Source organism: Crinia signifera, chromosome 3 (assembly GCF_055691185.1).
Source record: "Crinia signifera chromosome 3, ASM5569118v1, whole genome shotgun sequence".
NCBI classification, from domain to species: domain Eukaryota; kingdom Metazoa; phylum Chordata; class Amphibia; order Anura; family Myobatrachidae; genus Crinia; species Crinia signifera.
The window spans coordinates 324,340,823-324,361,918 of NC_139219.1; the positions used below are offsets into that span (position 1 = coordinate 324,340,823).

Below are 21,096 nucleotides of genomic sequence, written 5' to 3' on the forward strand. Positions count from 1 at the left end.
CACATGCCCATCACACCTCATCCACATGCCCATCACATACGTGTCACACCTCCCCCACATGTCCATCACACCTCATCCACATGTCCATCACACCTCCCCCACATGTCCATCACATCTCCCCCACATGCCCGTCACACCTCCCCCACATGCCCGTCACACCTCCCCCACATGTACATCACACCTCCCCCACATGCCCGTCACACCTCCCCCACATGTACATCACACCTCGGCAGATCACTGGCACTGTGCTGCTGCAATGGGCCCCTATGCAACAAGATCCATGAAGCGTGTTCAGCCATCCAATGGTATGCTAATCTCCATGCACTGGAGTCACACGCAGCGTCCATGTACTGTATGTGTTTTGGCTGCTTGCACAGACGCCCACTAGTGTAGCACGATCAGAACATGCAGATACCGTATCTGTACACGTTGGGGGTTATTCTGGTTCATTGGCTCGGATGCAAATTTGCACCCTTGCAGATGAGCGACGAGGTGGACGGCTTTCCATAGCGTCCTGCCCTCGGGGAAAATCGCTCAGAAGGGTGAAAACCACTCAGTGTGTATGCATTGTATGCAGTGTGTATGCAGTGTATGCAGTGTGTATGCAGTGTGTATGCATTGTATGCAGTGTGTATCTATGCATTGTATGCAGTGTGTGTGCAGTGTGTGTGCAGTGTGTGTGCAGTGTGTATGCAGTGTGTGCAGTACGTATGCAGTGTGTGTGCAGTGTGTGTGCAGTGTGTATGCAGTGTGTATGCAGTGCATATGCAGTGCGTGTGCAGTGTGTGTGCAGTGTGTATGCAGTGTGTGTGTGCAGTGTGTATGCAGTGTGTATGCACGGAGCGATTTTCAGCCCAGCAATCATTGTTGTCCATACACGCTGGGATAAAATGCCCAGTGTATGGACCTTAACGTGGTTTTTAAAACTGGTTCTAGAAATAATTCAGTGTACTAAACGGATTGAGTTCCGGTATAACTCTGGAATGCCTGGAGGCTGGAGCACTTGGTACTCGTATGACTTACAATCTGGAAAAAAATAATGTAGGGGTAAGACACCCCTAGCACCCCTGTGGGGGTCCCGGGGGCTCAAAAAGGGTCCCGGCCACTATAGCCACTATATACTGGGAAGCAAGATACCCAGCATAACTCTGGAATGCCTGGAGCAATTTACACCAAACTTGGTACACATATGACTTACGATCTGGGGAAAATTAAGACACACCTAGCACCCCTGTGGGGGACCCGGGGGCCCAAAATGGGGACCAGCCACTACACAAAGTGGTTCAGGGCTGCAAGATATGGCAGCGTTGCATAACATGAAGGGGGAAGATGACATGGGGATTGAGAAAAAAACAGGAGCCACCGCAGACAGGTGTATGCCAGTCACACCATGGGCCCACCACAGACAGGTGTATGCCGGTCACACCACGGGCCCACCACAGACATATGTATGCTGGTCACACCACGGGCCCACCACAGACATATGTATGCTGGTCACACCACGGGCCCACCACAGACACATGTATGCTGGTCACACCATGGGCCCACCACAGACAGGTGTATGCTGGTCACACCATGGGCTTACCACAGACAGGTGTATGCCGGTCACACCATGGGCCCACCACAGACAGGTGTATGCTAGACACACCATGGGCCCACCACAGACAGGTGTATGCCGGTGACACCATGGGCCCACCACAGACAGGTGTATGCCGGTGACACCATGGGCCCACCACAGACATTTGTATACCGGTCACACCATGGGCCCACCACAGACAGGTGTATGCCGGTCACACCATGGGCCCACCGCAGACAGGTGTATGCCGGTCACACCATGGGCCCACCGCAGACAGGTGTATGCCGGTCACACATGGGCCCACCGCAGAGAGGTGTATGCCGGTCACACCACGAGCCCACCACAGACAGGTGTATGCCGGTCACACCACGGGCCCACCACAGACAGGTGTATGCCGGTCACACCACGGGCCCACCACAGACAGGTGTATGCTGGTCACACCATGGGCCCACCACAGACATGTGTATGCCGGTCACACCATGGGCCCACCACAGACAGGTGTATGCCGGTCACACCATGAGCCCACCACAGACAGGTATATGCCGGTCACACCATGGGCCCACCATAGACAGGTGTATGCCGGTCACACCATGGGCCCACCATAGACAGGTGTATGCCGGGCACACCATGGGCCCACCACAGACAGATGTATGCAGGTCACACCATGGACCCACCACAGACAGGTGTAAGCCGGTCACACCATGGGCCCACCACAGACAGGTGTATGCCGGTCACACCACGGGCCCACCACAGACAGGTGTATGCCGGTCACACCATGGGCCCACCACAGACAGGTGTATGCCGGTCACACCATGGGCCCACCACAGACAGGTGTATGCCGGTCACACCATGAGCCCACCACAGACAGGTGTATGCCGGTCACACCATGGGCCCACCATAGACAGGTGTATGCCGGTCACACCATGGGCCCACCACAGACAGGTGTATGCCGGTCACACCATGGGCCCACCACAGACAGGTGTATGCCGGTCACACCATGGGCCCACCACAGACACGTGTATGCCGGTCACACCATGGGCCCACCACAGACACGTGTATGCCGGTCACACCATGGGCCCACCACAGACACGTGTATGCCGGTCACACCATGGGCCCACCACAGACACGTGTATGCCGGTCACACCATGGGCCCACCACAGACAGGTGTATGCCGGTCACACCAAGGGCCCACCACAGACAGGTGTATGCCGGTCACACCATGGGCCCACCACATACAGGTGTATGCCGGTCACACCATGGGCCCACCACAGACAGGTGTATGCCGGTCACACCATGGGCCCACCACAGACAGGTGTATGCTAGACACACCATGGGCCCACCACAGACAGGTGTATGCCGGTCACACCACGGGCCCACCACAGACAGGTGTATGCTAGACACACCACGGGCCCACCACAGACAGGTGTATGCCGGTCACACCACGGGCCCACCACAGACACGTGTATGCCGGTCACACCACGGGCCCACCACAGACAGGTGTATGCCGGTCACACCACGGGCCCACCACAGACAGGTGTATGCCGGTCACACCACGGGCCCACCACAGACAGGTGTATGCCGGTCACACCACGGGCCCATCACAGACAGGTGTATGCCGGTCACACCACGGGCCCACCACAGACAGGTGAATGCCGGTCACACCACGGGCCCACCACAGACACGTGTATGCCGGTCACACCACGGGCCCACCACAGACAGGTGAATGCCGGTCACACCACGGGCCCACCACAGACAGGTGTATGCCGGTCACACCACGGGCCCACCACAGACAGGTGTATGCCGGTCACACCACGGGCCCACCACAGACAGGTGTATGCCGGTCACACCACGGGCTAAACCACAGACAGGTGTATGCCGGTCACACCACGGGCCCACCACAGACAGGTGTATGCCGGTCACACCATGGGCCCACCACAGACAGGTGTATGCCGGTCACACCATGGGCCCACCACAGACAGGTGTATGCCGGGCACACCATGAGCCCACCACAGACAGGTGTATGCCGGTTACACCACGGGCCCACCACAGACAGGTGTATGCCGGTCACACCACGGGCCCATCACAGACAGGTGTATGCCGGTCACACCACGGGCCCACCACAGACAGGTGAATGCTGGTCACACCACGGGCCCACCACAGACACGTGAATGCCGGTCACATCACGGGCCCACCACAGACACGTGTATGCCGGTCAAACCACGGGCCCACCACAGACAGGTGAATGCCGGTCACACCACGGGCCCACCACAGACACGTGTATGCCGGTCACACCACGGGCCCACCACAGACAGGTGTATGCCGGTCACACCACGGGCCCACCACAGACAGGTGTATGCCGGTCACACCACGGGCCCACCACAGACAGGTGTATGCCGGTCACACCACGGGCTAAACCACAGACAGGTGTATGCCGGTCACACCACGGGCCCACCACAGACAGGTGTATGCCGGTCACACCATGGGCCCACCACAGACAGGTGTATGCTGGGCACACCATGAGCCCACCACAGACAGGTGTATGCCGGTCACACCATGGGCCCACCATAGACAGGTGTATGCCGGTCACACCATGGGCCCACCACAGACAGGTGTATGCCGGTCACACCATGGGCCCACCACAGACAGGTGTATGCCGGTCACACCATGGGCCCACCACAGACAGGTGTATGCCGGTCACACCATGGGCCCACCACAGACAGGTGTATGCCGGTCACACCATGGGCCCACCACAGACAGGTGTATGCCGGTCACACCATGGGCCCACCACAGACAGGTGTATGCTGGGCACACCATGAGCCCACCACAGACAGGTGTATGCCGGTCACACCATGGGCCCACCATAGACAGGTGTATGCCGGTCACACCATGGGCCCACCACAGACAGGTGTATGCCGGTCACACCATGGGCCCACCACAGACAGGTGTATGCCGGTCACACCATGGGCCCACCACAGACAGGTGTATGTCGGTCACACCATGGGCCCACCACAGACAGGTGTATGCTGGTCACACCATGGGCCCACCACAGACAGGTGTATGCTGGTCACACCATGGGCCCACCACAGACAGGTGTATGCCGGTCACACCATGGGCCCACCGCAGACAGGTGTATGCCGGTCACACATGGGCCCACCGCAGAGAGGTGTATGCCGGTCACACCACGAGCCCACCACAGACAGGTGTATGCCGGTCACACCACGGGCCCACCACAGACAGGTGTATGCCGGTCACACCACGGGCCCACCACAGACAGGTGTATGCTGGTCACACCATGGGCCCACCACAGACATGTGTATGCCGGTCACACCATGGGCCCACCACAGACAGGTGTATGCCGGTCACACCATGGGCCCACCGCAGACAGGTGTATGCCGGTCACACCATGGGCCCACCGCAGACAGGTGTATGCCGGTCACACATGGGCCCACCGCAGAGAGGTGTATGCCGGTCACACCACGAGCCCACCACAGACAGGTGTATGCCGGTCACACCACGGGCCCACCACAGACAGGTGTATGCCGGTCACACCACGGGCCCACCACAGACAGGTGTATGCTGGTCACACCATGGGCCCACCACAGACATGTGTATGCCGGTCACACCATGGGCCCACCACAGACAGGTGTATGCCGGTCACACCATGAGCCCACCACAGACAGGTATATGCCGGTCACACCATGGGCCCACCATAGACAGGTGTATGCCGGTCACACCATGGGCCCACCATAGACAGGTGTATGCCGGGCACACCATGGGCCCACCACAGACAGATGTATGCAGGTCACACCATGGACCCACCACAGACAGGTGTAAGCCGGTCACACCATGGGCCCACCACAGACAGGTGTATGCCGGTCACACCACGGGCCCACCACAGACAGGTGTATGCCGGTCACACCATGGGCCCACCACAGACAGGTGTATGCCGGTCACACCATGGGCCCACCACAGACAGGTGTATGCCGGTCACACCATGAGCCCACCACAGACAGGTGTATGCCGGTCACACCATGGGCCCACCATAGACAGGTGTATGCCGGTCACACCATGGGCCCACCACAGACAGGTGTATGCCGGTCACACCATGGGCCCACCACAGACAGGTGTATGCCGGTCACACCATGGGCCCACCACAGACACGTGTATGCCGGTCACACCATGGGCCCACCACAGACACGTGTATGCCGGTCACACCATGGGCCCACCACAGACACGTGTATGCCGGTCACACCATGGGCCCACCACAGACACGTGTATGCCGGTCACACCATGGGCCCACCACAGACAGGTGTATGCCGGTCACACCAAGGGCCCACCACAGACAGGTGTATGCCGGTCACACCATGGGCCCACCACATACAGGTGTATGCCGGTCACACCATGGGCCCACCACAGACAGGTGTATGCTGGTCACACCATGGGCCCACCACAGACAGGTGTATGCTAGACACACCATGGGCCCACCACAGACAGGTGTATGCCGGTCACACCACGGGCCCACCACAGACAGGTGTATGCTAGACACACCACGGGCCCACCACAGACAGGTGTATGCCGGTCACACCACGGGCCCACCACAGACACGTGTATGCCGGTCACACCACGGGCCCACCACAGACAGGTGTATGCCGGTCACACCACGGGCCCACCACAGACAGGTGTATGCCGGTCACACCACGGGCCCACCACAGACAGGTGTATGCCGGTCACACCACGGGCCCATCACAGACAGGTGTATGCCGGTCACACCACGGGCCCACCACAGACAGGTGAATGCCGGTCACACCACGGGCCCACCACAGACATGTGTATGCCGGTCACACCACGGGCCCACCACAGACAGGTGAATGCCGGTCACACCACGGGCCCACCACAGACAGGTGTATGCCGGTCACACCACGGGCCCACCACAGACAGGTGTATGCCGGTCACACCACGGGCCCACCACAGACAGGTGTATGCCGGTCACACCACGGGCTAAACCACAGACAGGTGTATGCCGGTCACACCACGGGCCCACCACAGACAGGTGTATGCCGGTCACACCATGGGCCCACCACAGACAGGTGTATGCCGGTCACACCATGGGCCCACCACAGACAGGTGTATGCCGGGCACACCATGAGCCCACCACAGACAGGTGTATGCCGGTTACACCACGGGCCCACCACAGACAGGTGTATGCCGGTCACACCACGGGCCCATCACAGACATGTGAATGCCGGTCACATCACGGGCCCACCACAGACACGTGTATGCCGGTCAAACCACGGGCCCACCACAGACAGGTGAATGCCGGTCACACCACGGGCCCACCACAGACACGTGTATGCCGGTCACACCACGGGCCCACCACAGACAGGTGTATGCCGGTCACACCACGGGCCCACCACAGACAGGTGTATGCCGGTCACACCACGGGCCCACCACAGACAGGTGTATGCCGGTCACACCACGGGCTAAACCACAGACAGGTGTATGCCGGTCACACCACGGGCCCACCACAGACAGGTGTATGCCGGTCACACCATGGGCCCACCACAGACAGGTGTATGCTGGGCACACCATGAGCCCACCACAGACAGGTGTATGCCGGTCACACCATGGGCCCACCATAGACAGGTGTATGCCGGTCACACCATGGGCCCACCACAGACAGGTGTATGCCGGTCACACCATGGGCCCACCACAGACAGGTGTATGCCGGTCACACCATGGGCCCACCACAGACAGGTGTATGCCGGTCACACCATGGGCCCACCACAGACAGGTGTATGCCGGTCACACCATGGGCCCACCACAGACAGGTGTATGCCGGTCACACCATGGGCCCACCACAGACAGGTGTATGCTGGGCACACCATGAGCCCACCACAGACAGGTGTATGCCGGTCACACCATGGGCCCACCATAGACAGGTGTATGCCGGTCACACCATGGGCCCACCACAGACAGGTGTATGCCGGTCACACCATGGGCCCACCACAGACAGGTGTATGCCGGTCACACCATGGGCCCACCACAGACAGGTGTATGTCGGTCACACCATGGGCCCACCACAGACAGGTGTATGCTGGTCACACCATGGGCCCACCACAGACAGGTGTATGCTGGTCACACCATGGGCCCACCACAGACAGGTGTATGCCGGTCACACCATGGGCCCACCGCAGACAGGTGTATGCCGGTCACACATGGGCCCACCGCAGAGAGGTGTATGCCGGTCACACCACGAGCCCACCACAGACAGGTGTATGCCGGTCACACCACGGGCCCACCACAGACAGGTGTATGCCGGTCACACCACGGGCCCACCACAGACAGGTGTATGCTGGTCACACCATGGGCCCACCACAGACATGTGTATGCCGGTCACACCATGGGCCCACCACAGACAGGTGTATGCCGGTCACACCATGAGCCCACCACAGACAGGTATATGCCGGTCACACCATGGGCCCACCATAGACAGGTGTATGCCGGTCACACCATGGGCCCACCATAGACAGGTGTATGCCGGGCACACCATGGGCCCACCACAGACAGATGTATGCAGGTCACACCATGGACCCACCACAGACAGGTGTAAGCCGGTCACACCATGGGCCCACCACAGACAGGTGTATGCCGGTCACACCACGGGCCCACCACAGACAGGTGTATGCCGGTCACACCATGGGCCCACCACAGACAGGTGTATGCCGGTCACACCATGGGCCCACCACAGACAGGTGTATGCCGGTCACACCATGAGCCCACCACAGACAGGTGTATGCCGGTCACACCATGGGCCCACCATAGACAGGTGTATGCCGGTCACACCATGGGCCCACCACAGACAGGTGTATGCCGGTCACACCATGGGCCCACCACAGACAGGTGTATGCCGGTCACACCATGGGCCCACCACAGACACGTGTATGCCGGTCACACCATGGGCCCACCACAGACACGTGTATGCCGGTCACACCATGGGCCCACCACAGACACGTGTATGCCGGTCACACCATGGGCCCACCACAGACACGTGTATGCCGGTCACACCATGGGCCCACCACAGACAGGTGTATGCCGGTCACACCAAGGGCCCACCACAGACAGGTGTATGCCGGTCACACCATGGGCCCACCACATACAGGTGTATGCCGGTCACACCATGGGCCCACCACAGACAGGTGTATGCTGGTCACACCATGGGCCCACCACAGACAGGTGTATGCTAGACACACCATGGGCCCACCACAGACAGGTGTATGCCGGTCACACCACGGGCCCACCACAGACAGGTGTATGCTAGACACACCACGGGCCCACCACAGACAGGTGTATGCCGGTCACACCACGGGCCCACCACAGACACGTGTATGCCGGTCACACCACGGGCCCACCACAGACAGGTGTATGCCGGTCACACCACGGGCCCACCACAGACAGGTGTATGCCGGTCACACCACGGGCCCACCACAGACAGGTGTATGCCGGTCACACCACGGGCCCATCACAGACAGGTGTATGCCGGTCACACCACGGGCCCACCACAGACAGGTGAATGCCGGTCACACCACGGGCCCACCACAGACACGTGTATGCCGGTCACACCACGGGCCCACCACAGACAGGTGAATGCCGGTCACACCACGGGCCCACCACAGACAGGTGTATGCCGGTCACACCACGGGCCCACCACAGACAGGTGTATGCCGGTCACACCACGGGCCCACCACAGACAGGTGTATGCCGGTCACACCACGGGCTAAACCACAGACAGGTGTATGCCGGTCACACCACGGGCCCACCACAGACAGGTGTATGCCGGTCACACCATGGGCCCACCACAGACAGGTGTATGCCGGTCACACCATGGGCCCACCACAGACAGGTGTATGCCGGGCACACCATGAGCCCACCACAGACAGGTGTATGCCGGTTACACCACGGGCCCACCACAGACAGGTGTATGCCGGTCACACCACGGGCCCATCACAGACAGGTGTATGCCGGTCACACCACGGGCCCACCACAGACAGGTGAATGCTGGTCACACCACGGGCCCACCACAGACACGTGAATGCCGGTCACATCACGGGCCCACCACAGACACGTGTATGCCGGTCAAACCACGGGCCCACCACAGACAGGTGAATGCCGGTCACACCACGGGCCCACCACAGACACGTGTATGCCGGTCACACCACGGGCCCACCACAGACAGGTGTATGCCGGTCACACCACGGGCCCACCACAGACAGGTGTATGCCGGTCACACCACGGGCCCACCACAGACAGGTGTATGCCGGTCACACCACGGGCTAAACCACAGACAGGTGTATGCCGGTCACACCACGGGCCCACCACAGACAGGTGTATGCCGGTCACACCATGGGCCCACCACAGACAGGTGTATGCTGGGCACACCATGAGCCCACCACAGACAGGTGTATGCCGGTCACACCATGGGCCCACCATAGACAGGTGTATGCCGGTCACACCATGGGCCCACCACAGACAGGTGTATGCCGGTCACACCATGGGCCCACCACAGACAGGTGTATGCCGGTCACACCATGGGCCCACCACAGACAGGTGTATGCCGGTCACACCATGGGCCCACCACAGACAGGTGTATGCCGGTCACACCATGGGCCCACCACAGACAGGTGTATGCCGGTCACACCATGGGCCCACCACAGACAGGTGTATGCTGGGCACACCATGAGCCCACCACAGACAGGTGTATGCCGGTCACACCATGGGCCCACCATAGACAGGTGTATGCCGGTCACACCATGGGCCCACCACAGACAGGTGTATGCCGGTCACACCATGGGCCCACCACAGACAGGTGTATGCCGGTCACACCATGGGCCCACCACAGACAGGTGTATGTCGGTCACACCATGGGCCCACCACAGACAGGTGTATGCTGGTCACACCATGGGCCCACCACAGACAGGTGTATGCTGGTCACACCATGGGCCCACCACAGACAGGTGTATGCCGGTCACACCATGGGCCCACCGCAGAGAGGTGTATGCCGGTCACACCATGGGCCCACCGCAGAGAGGTGTATGCCGGTCACACCACGGGCCCACCACAGACAGGTGAATGCCGGTCACACCACGGGCCCACCACAGACACGTGTATGCCGGTCACACCACGGGCCCACCACAGACAGGTGAATGCCGGTCACACCACGGGCCCACCACAGACACGTGTATGCCGGTCACACCACGGGCCCACCACAGACAGGTGTATGCCGGTCACACCACGGGCCCACCACAGACAGGTGTATGCCGGTCACACCACGGGCCCACCACAGACAGGTGTATGCCGGTCACACCACGGGCTAAACCACAGACAGGTGTATGCCGGTCACACCACGGGCCCACCACAGACAGGTGTATGCCGGTCACACCATGGGCCCACCACAGACAGGTGTATGCTGGGCACACCATGAGCCCACCACAGACAGGTGTATGCCGGTCACACCATGGGCCCACCATAGACAGGTGTATGCCGGTCACACCATGGGCCCACCACAGACAGGTGTATGCCGGTCACACCATGGGCCCACCACAGACAGGTGTATGCCGGTCACACCATGGGCCCACCACAGACAGGTGTATGCCGGTCACACCATGGGCCCACCACAGACAGGTGTATGCCGGTCACACCATGGGCCCACCACAGACAGGTGTATGCTGGGCACACCATGAGCCCACCACAGACAGGTGTATGCCGGTCACACCATGGGCCCACCATAGACAGGTGTATGCCGGTCACACCATGGGCCCACCACAGACAGGTGTATGCCGGTCACACCATGGGCCCACCACAGACAGGTGTATGCCGGTCACACCATGGGCCCACCACAGACAGGTGTATGTCGGTCACACCATGGGCCCACCACAGACAGGTGTATGCTGGTCACACCATGGGCCCACCACAGACAGGTGTATGCTGGTCACACCATGGGCCCACCACAGACAGGTGTATGCCGGTCACACCATGGGCCCACCGCAGAGAGGTGTATGCCGGTCACACCATGGGCCCACCGCAGAGAGGTGTATGCCGGTCACACCACGGGCCCACCACAGACAGGTGAATGCCGGTCACACCACGGGCCCACCACAGACACGTGTATGCCGGTCACACCACGGGCCCACCACAGACAGGTGTATGCCGGTCACACCACGGGCCCACCACAGACAGGTGTATGCCGGTCACACCACGGGCCCACCACAGACAGGTGTATGCCGGTCACACCACGGGCTAAACCACAGACAGGTGTATTCCGGTCACACCACGGGCCCACCACAGACAGGTGTATGCCGGTCACACCATGGGCCCACCACAGACAGGTGTATGCTGGGCACACCATGAGCCCACCACAGACAGGTGTATGCCGGTCACACCATGGGCCCACCATAGACAGGTGTATGCCGGTCACACCATGGGCCCACCACAGACAGGTGTATGCCGGTCACACCATGGGCCCACCACAGACAGGTGTATGCCGGTCACACCATGGGCCCACCACAGACAGGTGTATGTCGGTCACACCATGGGCCCACCACAGACAGGTGTATGCCGGTCACACCATGGACCCACCACAGACAGGTGTATGCCGGTCACACCATGGGCCCACCACAGACAGGTGTATGCCGGTCACACCATGGGCCCACCACAGACAGGTGTATGCTGGTCACACCATGGGCCCACCACAGACAGGTGTATGCCGGTCACACCATGATCCCACCACAGACAGGTGTATGCCGGTCACACCATGGGCCCACCACAGAGAGGTGTTTGCCGGTCACACCATGAACATGGCGAGCAGTTAAGCTTAAAACAAAAGAAGGTTAAAGTTGAAGTAATTGCACATCCAAACCCCAGCAACATCGGCTACCTCAGCTAGTAAATATACCATTTCCCAGCACTATTGTCATGACCAAGACCATTTGAAATTCTACATTCTAATTTGCAAATAATTGTATGATACTAATTGCTGAAATAAATGAGACAGGACATTGCAGCGTACCCCAAGTGTGAATCCGGCCTCTATGACTTAGCTGGAGTCAGCGGTAGAGCAGGTTTTCTGCGGAGATCCCCCAGATGTACATGTCCTCTATAGTACGCAGCTTCTCTCCTGTCCTCGGTGTCCCAGTAGCGTCCACCCTATAACCAGCATTATGGAATAAGAGGGTGTAATCCTCAGGTTTTACATTCCTCATTAGCCGATCTGTGTATCAGGCCTGGAATCAGAGCATCCGCTGGACATAATCCAGATAAATACCAGACTAACATAATCTCCATAATCCCAGGTTTAGAACAGAAAACCCCCAACAGAAATAGAGAAAACTACACAACACCCGGTCACTATATAGGCGCAATGCTGTGAGAGGTGGAACGTGCGGTTCAGTTTTACTGTACGGATACACGTGATTCCTCACAGCGCACGTTTCAGTGTCGGAGATAACGAATTAATTTGCGCCCCCTTCCGCAAATTGGGACAGCGACACCCCCCCCCCCCCCCCAGGGTTAACAAACAAAGTGCCCACATCCCATCATCCCCCGTGCAGCCGGTACCTCCTGGCGGCGGCGCTTCTGTTGGGAGTGGGACTCGGGTCCCGGCTCTCCTGGCTCCAGCTGCTACGGTAATAAAAAGTAAGACTCAGAAAATGGCTGCCCACATAATGCAGATAGTTTTTGAGGGTGCTAGAGGAGACGGCAGCCTCCTCTAGCAACCTTTAAAAATGGTCTGCTGTATGGGGGCAGCCATTTTCTGAGTGTTTCTTTTTATTACCGTAGCAGCTGGAGCCGGGAGAGCCGGGGGACCCGACAGAAGCGCCAGCAGCAGGAGGTACCGGATGCACGGGGGGGGGCAGCCGGAGCCGGGACCCGCAGACGGCAGCGGGTAACCATAGCCCCGCAGACCCCCCGCGCCCTCACCTTCTCAGCGCCTCCCCGCCACCGCGGGCTGCGGTGCTATAGCTACGCCACTGGGAGATGTACTAAGTGTTGGAGAGTGATAAAGTCCCATCACAGTTATACTCAGGCGTACTATACAAATCATGGCGAGCGTACTGAGCCATGCGAGGGGACGCAGTACACTGATACGGTTTCCATGTCGACTTACGTCGAAATTAGGGACAAATAAAACATGAATGTTGACCTTTTGACTGTCGACCTTCCCATTGCTGGTGTCGACCTTCCGACCCTTTTAGGGGTAGTCGTCAGTTAGGGAGAGGGAGTAAGTATACTTCCCCATTCTGTTCAGCGGAATGCCTTTGTTAGTTTTATGGCTGCCCGTATCCCATCTGACGGTGACACTGAATGTCGCTCTTATCTAGCCCGCCAGCGCACCATTCGCCAAGACAATGTGCAAACGTCTCACACGCTCACTTGTCCGTTGCTGCGAATGGGTCATGCAAGTGTCTCACACGCACGTACATTCCAGCTTCGGCGAACGGCGCACTGAGACCGGATGCAGGCAGGATAAGCGCAGCTCCAGTTCTACAATTCTGTTCTACATACAATGGAATAGATGCGCTTTTCCTGCAGTCTCCATGGTGCTGACCTCGGAAAGCCATTTATATAACTCTAAACAAACATTCCACAACATAATATAACGATAATATGATAGATACAAATTCAAAAATGTCTCTGTTTGGTTAGAGGAGACACAACAATGGTGTCTTTGTGGAGATGCAAATCATTGTTATCACTGATCTTTGTAGTTTCTCCACAAAATCAGAGGTCTGAAGTCACAATCACATGACCAACAGGACCGGAAGACGCAGCTGGGGCCACTACAGCTATGAGATGCAGGTAAGTGACTACTGGGCTGTCAGGGACAATATCCCAACATTCTAACATATCGTCATTCCATTACTGTCCACATATCATTCCCAACCCATTTGAAAAAGATGTTTCATCTGTGGTCCCGAGACCCTTTGCTTACCAGCCCATTCTCAGACTCTGGACTCTGCAGGCCAGGGCAGGCGACAGGGGGGGTCAAAGGGGACACCTGTACCGGGCCCCAAGCTTGTGAGGGGCCCCAAGGTTCTGATGGGCTCAGGGGCTGTAAACATAGCTGCAGCAGTGCAGTGCCTAGCAATGGGTTATAAAGGTACCCGCCTGGATACCCGTAAGGGTACTTGCCTGGAACCCCCCTCCGGTATTAGTGAATATGAATTTTTTCAATATGAAGTGTACTAAAATGTACAAAAGTGTTCTAAAGTGTACTAAAGTGTTCAAGGGGGCGGGGTATTGGGCCCCCAGATATATTAGTGTAGCGGGCCCCAAGATTTATGTTGCCAGCCCTGGCTGCAGCAACCAATGAAATGTGAGCCCTCATTGTTTCTGCACACTGCCACCTATTGGTATATAACCATCAGTGCAGTCTATCATTTCTCTACTGCACCCTAGAAAATGATCAGAATCTAATGGTTGCTCTGGACAACATCATCTCTTTTCATTTAGTAAATTAACCCCTGTATAATATATTTTGAAGGAAATAAGGTACTTGTGAGTTATCCGGGCTGCCGATTTTTTCATCGCGCCCGAAATCGTGGGCATCGCGTCGGTCGTGGCCGTTATAAGGGGCCGCGACGCGATGCCCGCGATTTCCCATAGACAGTAATGTTAAAAGACACGATGGACCCGATTTCCGACCCGATTTCCCATAGACAGTAATGTTAAAAGACACGATGGACCCGATTTCCCATAGACAGCAATGTTAAAATAAAATGACAATGTGAAATTGGCCAATATGGGCATTTCACATTGGATATGTTTTAAAAAAAAATGTTTCATGGCCCCCCACCACCGTTAACGCCACCCCGCTATTGACGCCAACCCGAAGCGTGGCGAGCGCAGCGAGCCCGCGAGGGGCGGCGGTACGCATCCTCCGACCTTTTCATACCCCTACTATCCACTAGGGCGTGGAGTGAGAATAGAATAGTGTGGCGAGCGAAGCGAGCCACCGAGCCCGAAGCGCAGCGAGCGCAGCGAGCCCCGCGAGGGGACGCGGACACCTGTGAAGCCCGCAAGGGCACGCGGATACCTGTGAAGGTATCCGCGTCCCCTCGCGGGGCTCGCTGTGCTCCCCACGCTTCGGGCTCTGTGGCTCGCTGCGCTCGCCACACTATTCTATTCTCACTCCACGCCCTAGTGGATAGTAGGGGTATGAAAAGGTCGGAGGACGCGTACCGCCGCCCCTCGCGGGCTCGCTGCGCTCGCCACGCTTCGGGTTGGCGTCAATAGCGGGGTGGCGTTAACGGTGGTGGGGGGCCATGAAACATTTTTTTTAAAAACATATCCAATGTGAAATGCCCATATTGGCCAATTTCACATTGTCATTTTATTGTAACATTGTTGTCTATGGGAAATCGGGTCCATCGCGTCTTTTAACATTACTGTCTATGGGAAATCGGGTCGGAAATCGGGTCCATCGTGTCTTTTAACATTACTGTCTATGGGAAATCGCGGGCATCGCGACGGTCGGGTGTCCTTAAGTTAACTAAACTTAAGGACAAAATCGGCAGCCCGGATAACTCACAAGTACCGGAAATAATTATGAATTCGAAATACTCATCACATTAGAATACTTTCTATTATCACGTGTGAATATACTGTAGAGACTCACCTTGATTAGATTACAATACATGAAAGGTTTTCATTAACAGATTGATCTCCTTTAATTACTAAGTTGACTGATCCGTTTACAAACAAAGCCGACGTCTCCCTGGGAAATGTATGTACAAGAGGCGACCGGAATCCAGACAATCGCTGTATTCTCCGCTGTTTAATATTCCGACAGCGCTGACCTTCGTCACTTTCTGCGTACGTCACTGTTATGCAGATTAGATGCGTACGACAAGAATTGTAAAAATAACGAGAAGGACGATCCAAGAAACAATAAAAATATTTAAATGACTCGGGTGAGAATTTCAATATATCGGTAAAAATGCGAGAAACGTTAAATAATAATTCCATCAAAAATGTAACACAATTGTCACATTAATACTATTTACATATGTCTTGCTAGGGAATCTACGGGGCTCTGTTTAATGAACCTTGGAGAGTGATCAAGTGGACAGGGATAAAGCACTGGACAATCAGCGTATAATTGCCATGTCAAAGGCTGTAATATAAAAATGACTGTTAGGGGCCGATTGGCTGGTAGTTTATCTTTAGAAGGCTTAGTAAATTGCAAAGGTTCAATTTTTCTTGTGAAATCTGCGGTGTCGGCCAAATGGTCAGTAAGGTCTGCAGTGTGTGTGGGGTTGTGCTCCAAAAAACTGATCCAAACCCTTTCATTTGCATTTTTTTTAGTAACCAGATCACATTTCCTATTTTTAGAATGGGAAATGTGATCTGGAAAATGTACTAAACAAAATGTGAAAATAACAATAACTCACTGCAAATTCCCTGCCCAGGCCCAGCTTTCTATACCCCCAGGCAGATAAAACAGCCCCCTTCCCTCCTGGTCTCACAACCCTCTTCTCTTGCACTTCAGTTACAGCTCCCTCTTACACAGCGATTGTCTATACCGGCATCTGTTCTCATCATCGTTCATCTCTTACAATGACAGCCATCCCTGGTAGTATGCGGACATCTCTGCTCCTCTACATCTTAGCTGAATTGTGTACTGAGCATTGTGCTGCTAATTGTTCTGTTGTAGTGTCTCTGTTACTGCAAAGTGTTCTGTGTGCCCTGTGTTGTTCTAATGCGGAGCTGCCTACCATTTGTGGCCCCTTATAAATAAAAGGTAACAATAATAATTGAACAGGTGTCTACACCTGTCCCTGGGGTATAGTTTCTTCCACTTCCAGTCAGTTGATGAGGTTGTTGAAAACCAGCATCAGCAGTAAATAGTTATTAGCATGATCCACCTGTAATGTTCTTTTGTGTGCACCTTTCCAAACAACCTCCGATATGTCTGAGCCACCTCAACTGGACTTTCCAAGAATTGTCCAACTGATCAAGCATATTGTATTTTGTCTTCATCCAGCTGTTTGATGGACTGTATCTTGCTCACTGGGCAAGGCTGGAAATTGGAACTGTCCCTTCTTGTTGAAAAAAGAAACACAGTAGGCCCTCATTATTTTTATTGTAAAACCTGTCCAGAACCCAACAACTCCAGTGAACTGTTTTGTCTTCTTTATGGCCTTGATAGTTTGGAGACCCTGTACTCTTTACTGGGATTTTGGATTGTGCAGTCCATACCCTAACCAGACCTAAGGTACAGACCCCTCATTGTCCTTGTTCACTACTCAGCCTCTATGTGAGCAAGCAGTATAGGGGCAGAACTTTGTCCCTATACCCCCTAGAACTTCTGCCTTCTAGGGAGATAACTCTCTACACAACCCTACTTAATGTTACACCCCAAAGTAGTGCTCAATTTCATTTTATACACCATAGAGTGGTATAATGTGCCCTTATTCACATTATACCTCACAGTGCCCCCAGTTGGTATTATGACACATTATAGTGCAAACAACATGCCACATTGTACTGCCGCCAGAACACAGTCCACAAAGTTCACATTATGCCATAAAGTGCTTAGTGGATAATTCTTGGAATCTGGTAGACAGTTTTATGACCTGAGTATACTTGAATCAGGCCCCAGAGATGTGCCCACTTAACCCCTGGGCCACATAGCAATGACATTCCCTGTACCCAATGTAACTATGCCCATTATAGGGAAGTTTTCTTCTATTTTGTCCTTAGAGGACCCTGTGATCATAATGAAACTGAAAATCCTCATGTCTCCATGACTCCATCCACATATCCATGACTTATGTTGAGAAGGTGAAGGTCACCTTGAAGAAGCAGGTACCGGTGCTCATCCAAGGGAAGGAAATTGGTCTTGCAATGCATGGGCTATAGAAACTGAAACAGAAAAAAACTATTAAAGGGAATCTGATATATTTAACAAGTCAACAAGGTGAGGAACTCAGTTGTCTCTTGTGTGGATGTAAGTGGTGGACAAAAAAAAGGTTTTGTGCAATCAGAATGAAGGGAGAAGAGGAAGAGGCACAATGGCAAACCATGTGACCGCTATGGGGTCCAACAGCAATGAGGACACCCAGAAAGGCAGAACAGGGCCCTTAGGCAGTGTGTAGGTGCCCATCGTCATCCCCACCCAATTAAATAAAAATATAATACTGCCGGGTCTACTACTACTAGCTACATTACAAGAAAGCCACAAAAGGGTAAATGGGGGGAGAACTGATGAAGACACTTCTCTTCCAGCTGGTAACCATACACAGATCCTTCCCCGAAGTACGCCTTACTAGCCAGATAAACAATAATGCTGGGAATTCATTTGATTATTTCATTTTAAATAAACAGTGGTAACATATCTAGATAATACCTTAATAAATATTCAACTAATAACTAAAATTAAACCAATATAGAATTATAATTGATTAGATGATTCACAGACTATCTCATATAACTTTGTTACCTTTCCAAAGCACCCAAACATGTCCGCGCCTATTGTGTCGTCACACAAAGGTTTCAGCCATCACAACAAGTGCTCAAGTCTATCTAATACAAAATGTGCCTGAGAGGGTTCTACTCATCTTTATAAAACGGCAAATTCACTTGACTTGATGCCCTGAAAGCTGTCACTCAACAGACGCTAAGTGCATCGATCAGGATCTGGAGTAACATAATGACTTATAAGTATGTCCTGACGTCTGCAGTGGAGTCTGTCCATTAGGTGCATTGCTAAGTTCATATTTACTGTACACAAACCCAGTGTTCCCCTGTAACCATTTACAGGTGAGCAACGAGACAGTCTTTTCATTTAGGAAACGTTACTGCTAAGCAATTAGTTCCTGTTTCCTTCCTGTCTATAAGGAGACAGTTATTCTATATAAAATAGTGGCCGACTGGGCGCTAATAAACCCTATATATGATTATATCAAATATTTGTATTGTATATACACAAGCGGCAGTTCTCTATATGTACAAATAAACTGTATTATAACCGAATCTAAAAAGAAATCCTGGTATAAAAACAGGAAAAATACAATAAACCAAAAGGTGTACACACCATGGATGGATACATAGGCAAAATGACTGAACGGAGACTGTTTCAATTTAGAAAAGTAGCAAATATTTTATTTTTGCAATGGTAAATTAAATTAAACTAGGTGGCCACCTCTGCCTAAATAGGATATAACTAACAATACATGTATATAAAATATTTTTCTATAATAGAAAATCAATATAAAACTTTGTATCAGAATATTGCACTTTTAGTCCGGTTTCTAATAAAAAGAACCACAATGTGTCAACATTAAAAGGTATATAACAACACTTGCCATATTTAATAATATTCCATATGATGGTCAGCCAAACTGTACCCGCAGTGCTGCCGTGCCACGGCACACACCTCGGGGAGTCCCCTATTAATAAGGCTGCTCACCAGAAGACAGTCTCATAGAAACATAGAATGTGATGGCAGATAAGAACCATTTGGCCCATCTAGTCTGCCCCTTTTTTAAACCTGTTACCTCAAACCATATTTGATCCTTATTTCTGTGTAAGGATATCACTATGCCTATCCCAAGCATGTTTACATTGTACTACTGTATTTGCCTCTACCACCTCTGATGGGAGGCTATTCCACTTATCTACTACCCTTTCTGTGAAGTAATTCTTCCTCAAATTTCCCCTGAAGTCCTCGTGTTCTGCTGCTCCTCTTCCTGTGAAGAATGTCTCCCACCTGTACCTTCCTCCCTCTAGTGTCAGTGCGTGTCCTCATGTTCTGCTGCTCCTCTTCCTGTGACTAATGTCTCCCACCTGTACCTTCCTCCCTCTAGTTTCAGTGCATGTCCTCGTGTTCTGCTGCTCCTCTTCCTGTGAAGAATGTCTCCCACCTGTACCTTCCTCCCCCAGTGTCAGTGCATGTCCTCGTGTTCTGTTGCTCCTCTTCCTGTGAAGAATGTCTCCCACCTGTACCTTCCTCCCTCTAGTGTCAGTGCGTGTCCTCATGTTCTGCTGCTCCTCTTCCTGTGAAAAATGTCTCCCACCTGTACCTTCCTCCCCCTAGTGTCAGTGCATGTCCTCGTGTTCTGCTGCTCCTCTTCCTGTGAAGAATGTCACCCACCTGTACCTTCCTCCCTCTAGTGTCAGTGCATGTCCTCGTGTTCTGCTGCTCCTCTTCCTGTGAAGAATGTCTCCCACCTGTACCTACCTCCCCCCAGTGTCAGTGCATGTCCTCGTGTTCTGCTGCTCCTCTTCCTGTGAAGAATGTCTCCCACCTGTACCTTCCTCCCCCCAGTGTCAGTGCAAGTCCTCGTGTTCTGCTGCTCCTCTTCCTGTGAAGAATGTCTCCCACCTGTACCTTCCTCCCTCTAGTGTCAGTGCATGTCCTCGTGTTCTGCTGCTCCTCTTCCTGTGACTAATGTCTCCCACCTGTACCTTCCTCCCTCTAGTGTCAGTGCATGTCCTTGTGTTCTGCTGCTCCTCTTCCTGTG

The 21,096-nt window shown here is 54.5% G+C and overlaps 2 protein-coding genes across 5 annotated transcripts in view; one reads left to right on the forward strand and one right to left on the reverse strand.

Annotated features, from left to right (window-relative positions):
- The window catches only part of LOC146064866 (ryncolin-2-like), an 85,921-nt gene that overhangs the window by 17,477 nt on the left and 47,348 nt on the right, over nucleotides 1-21,096 (reverse strand). Inside the window, exon 1 of one of the 4 annotated variants that reach the window (XM_083178807.1) lies at nucleotides 14,562-14,586. The exons of 2 other annotated variants lie outside the window; for them this stretch is intronic. The gene's annotated coding sequence lies outside the window, so the exon portion shown is untranslated. Of the gene's footprint in view, nucleotides 1-12,638; nucleotides 12,744-14,561; nucleotides 14,587-21,096 lie in introns of those variants that run through there. One more of the 4 variants, XM_083178810.1, reaches the window with a different exon arrangement.
- The window catches only part of POMC (proopiomelanocortin), a 50,909-nt gene continuing 44,116 nt past the window's right edge, over nucleotides 14,304-21,096 (forward strand). Inside the window, exon 1 of the mRNA XM_083178811.1 lies at nucleotides 14,304-14,428. Coding sequence (XP_083034937.1) covers nucleotides 14,418-14,428 — 11 coding nt within the window. The 5' untranslated portion in view covers nucleotides 14,304-14,417. The remainder of the gene's footprint in view (nucleotides 14,429-21,096) is intronic.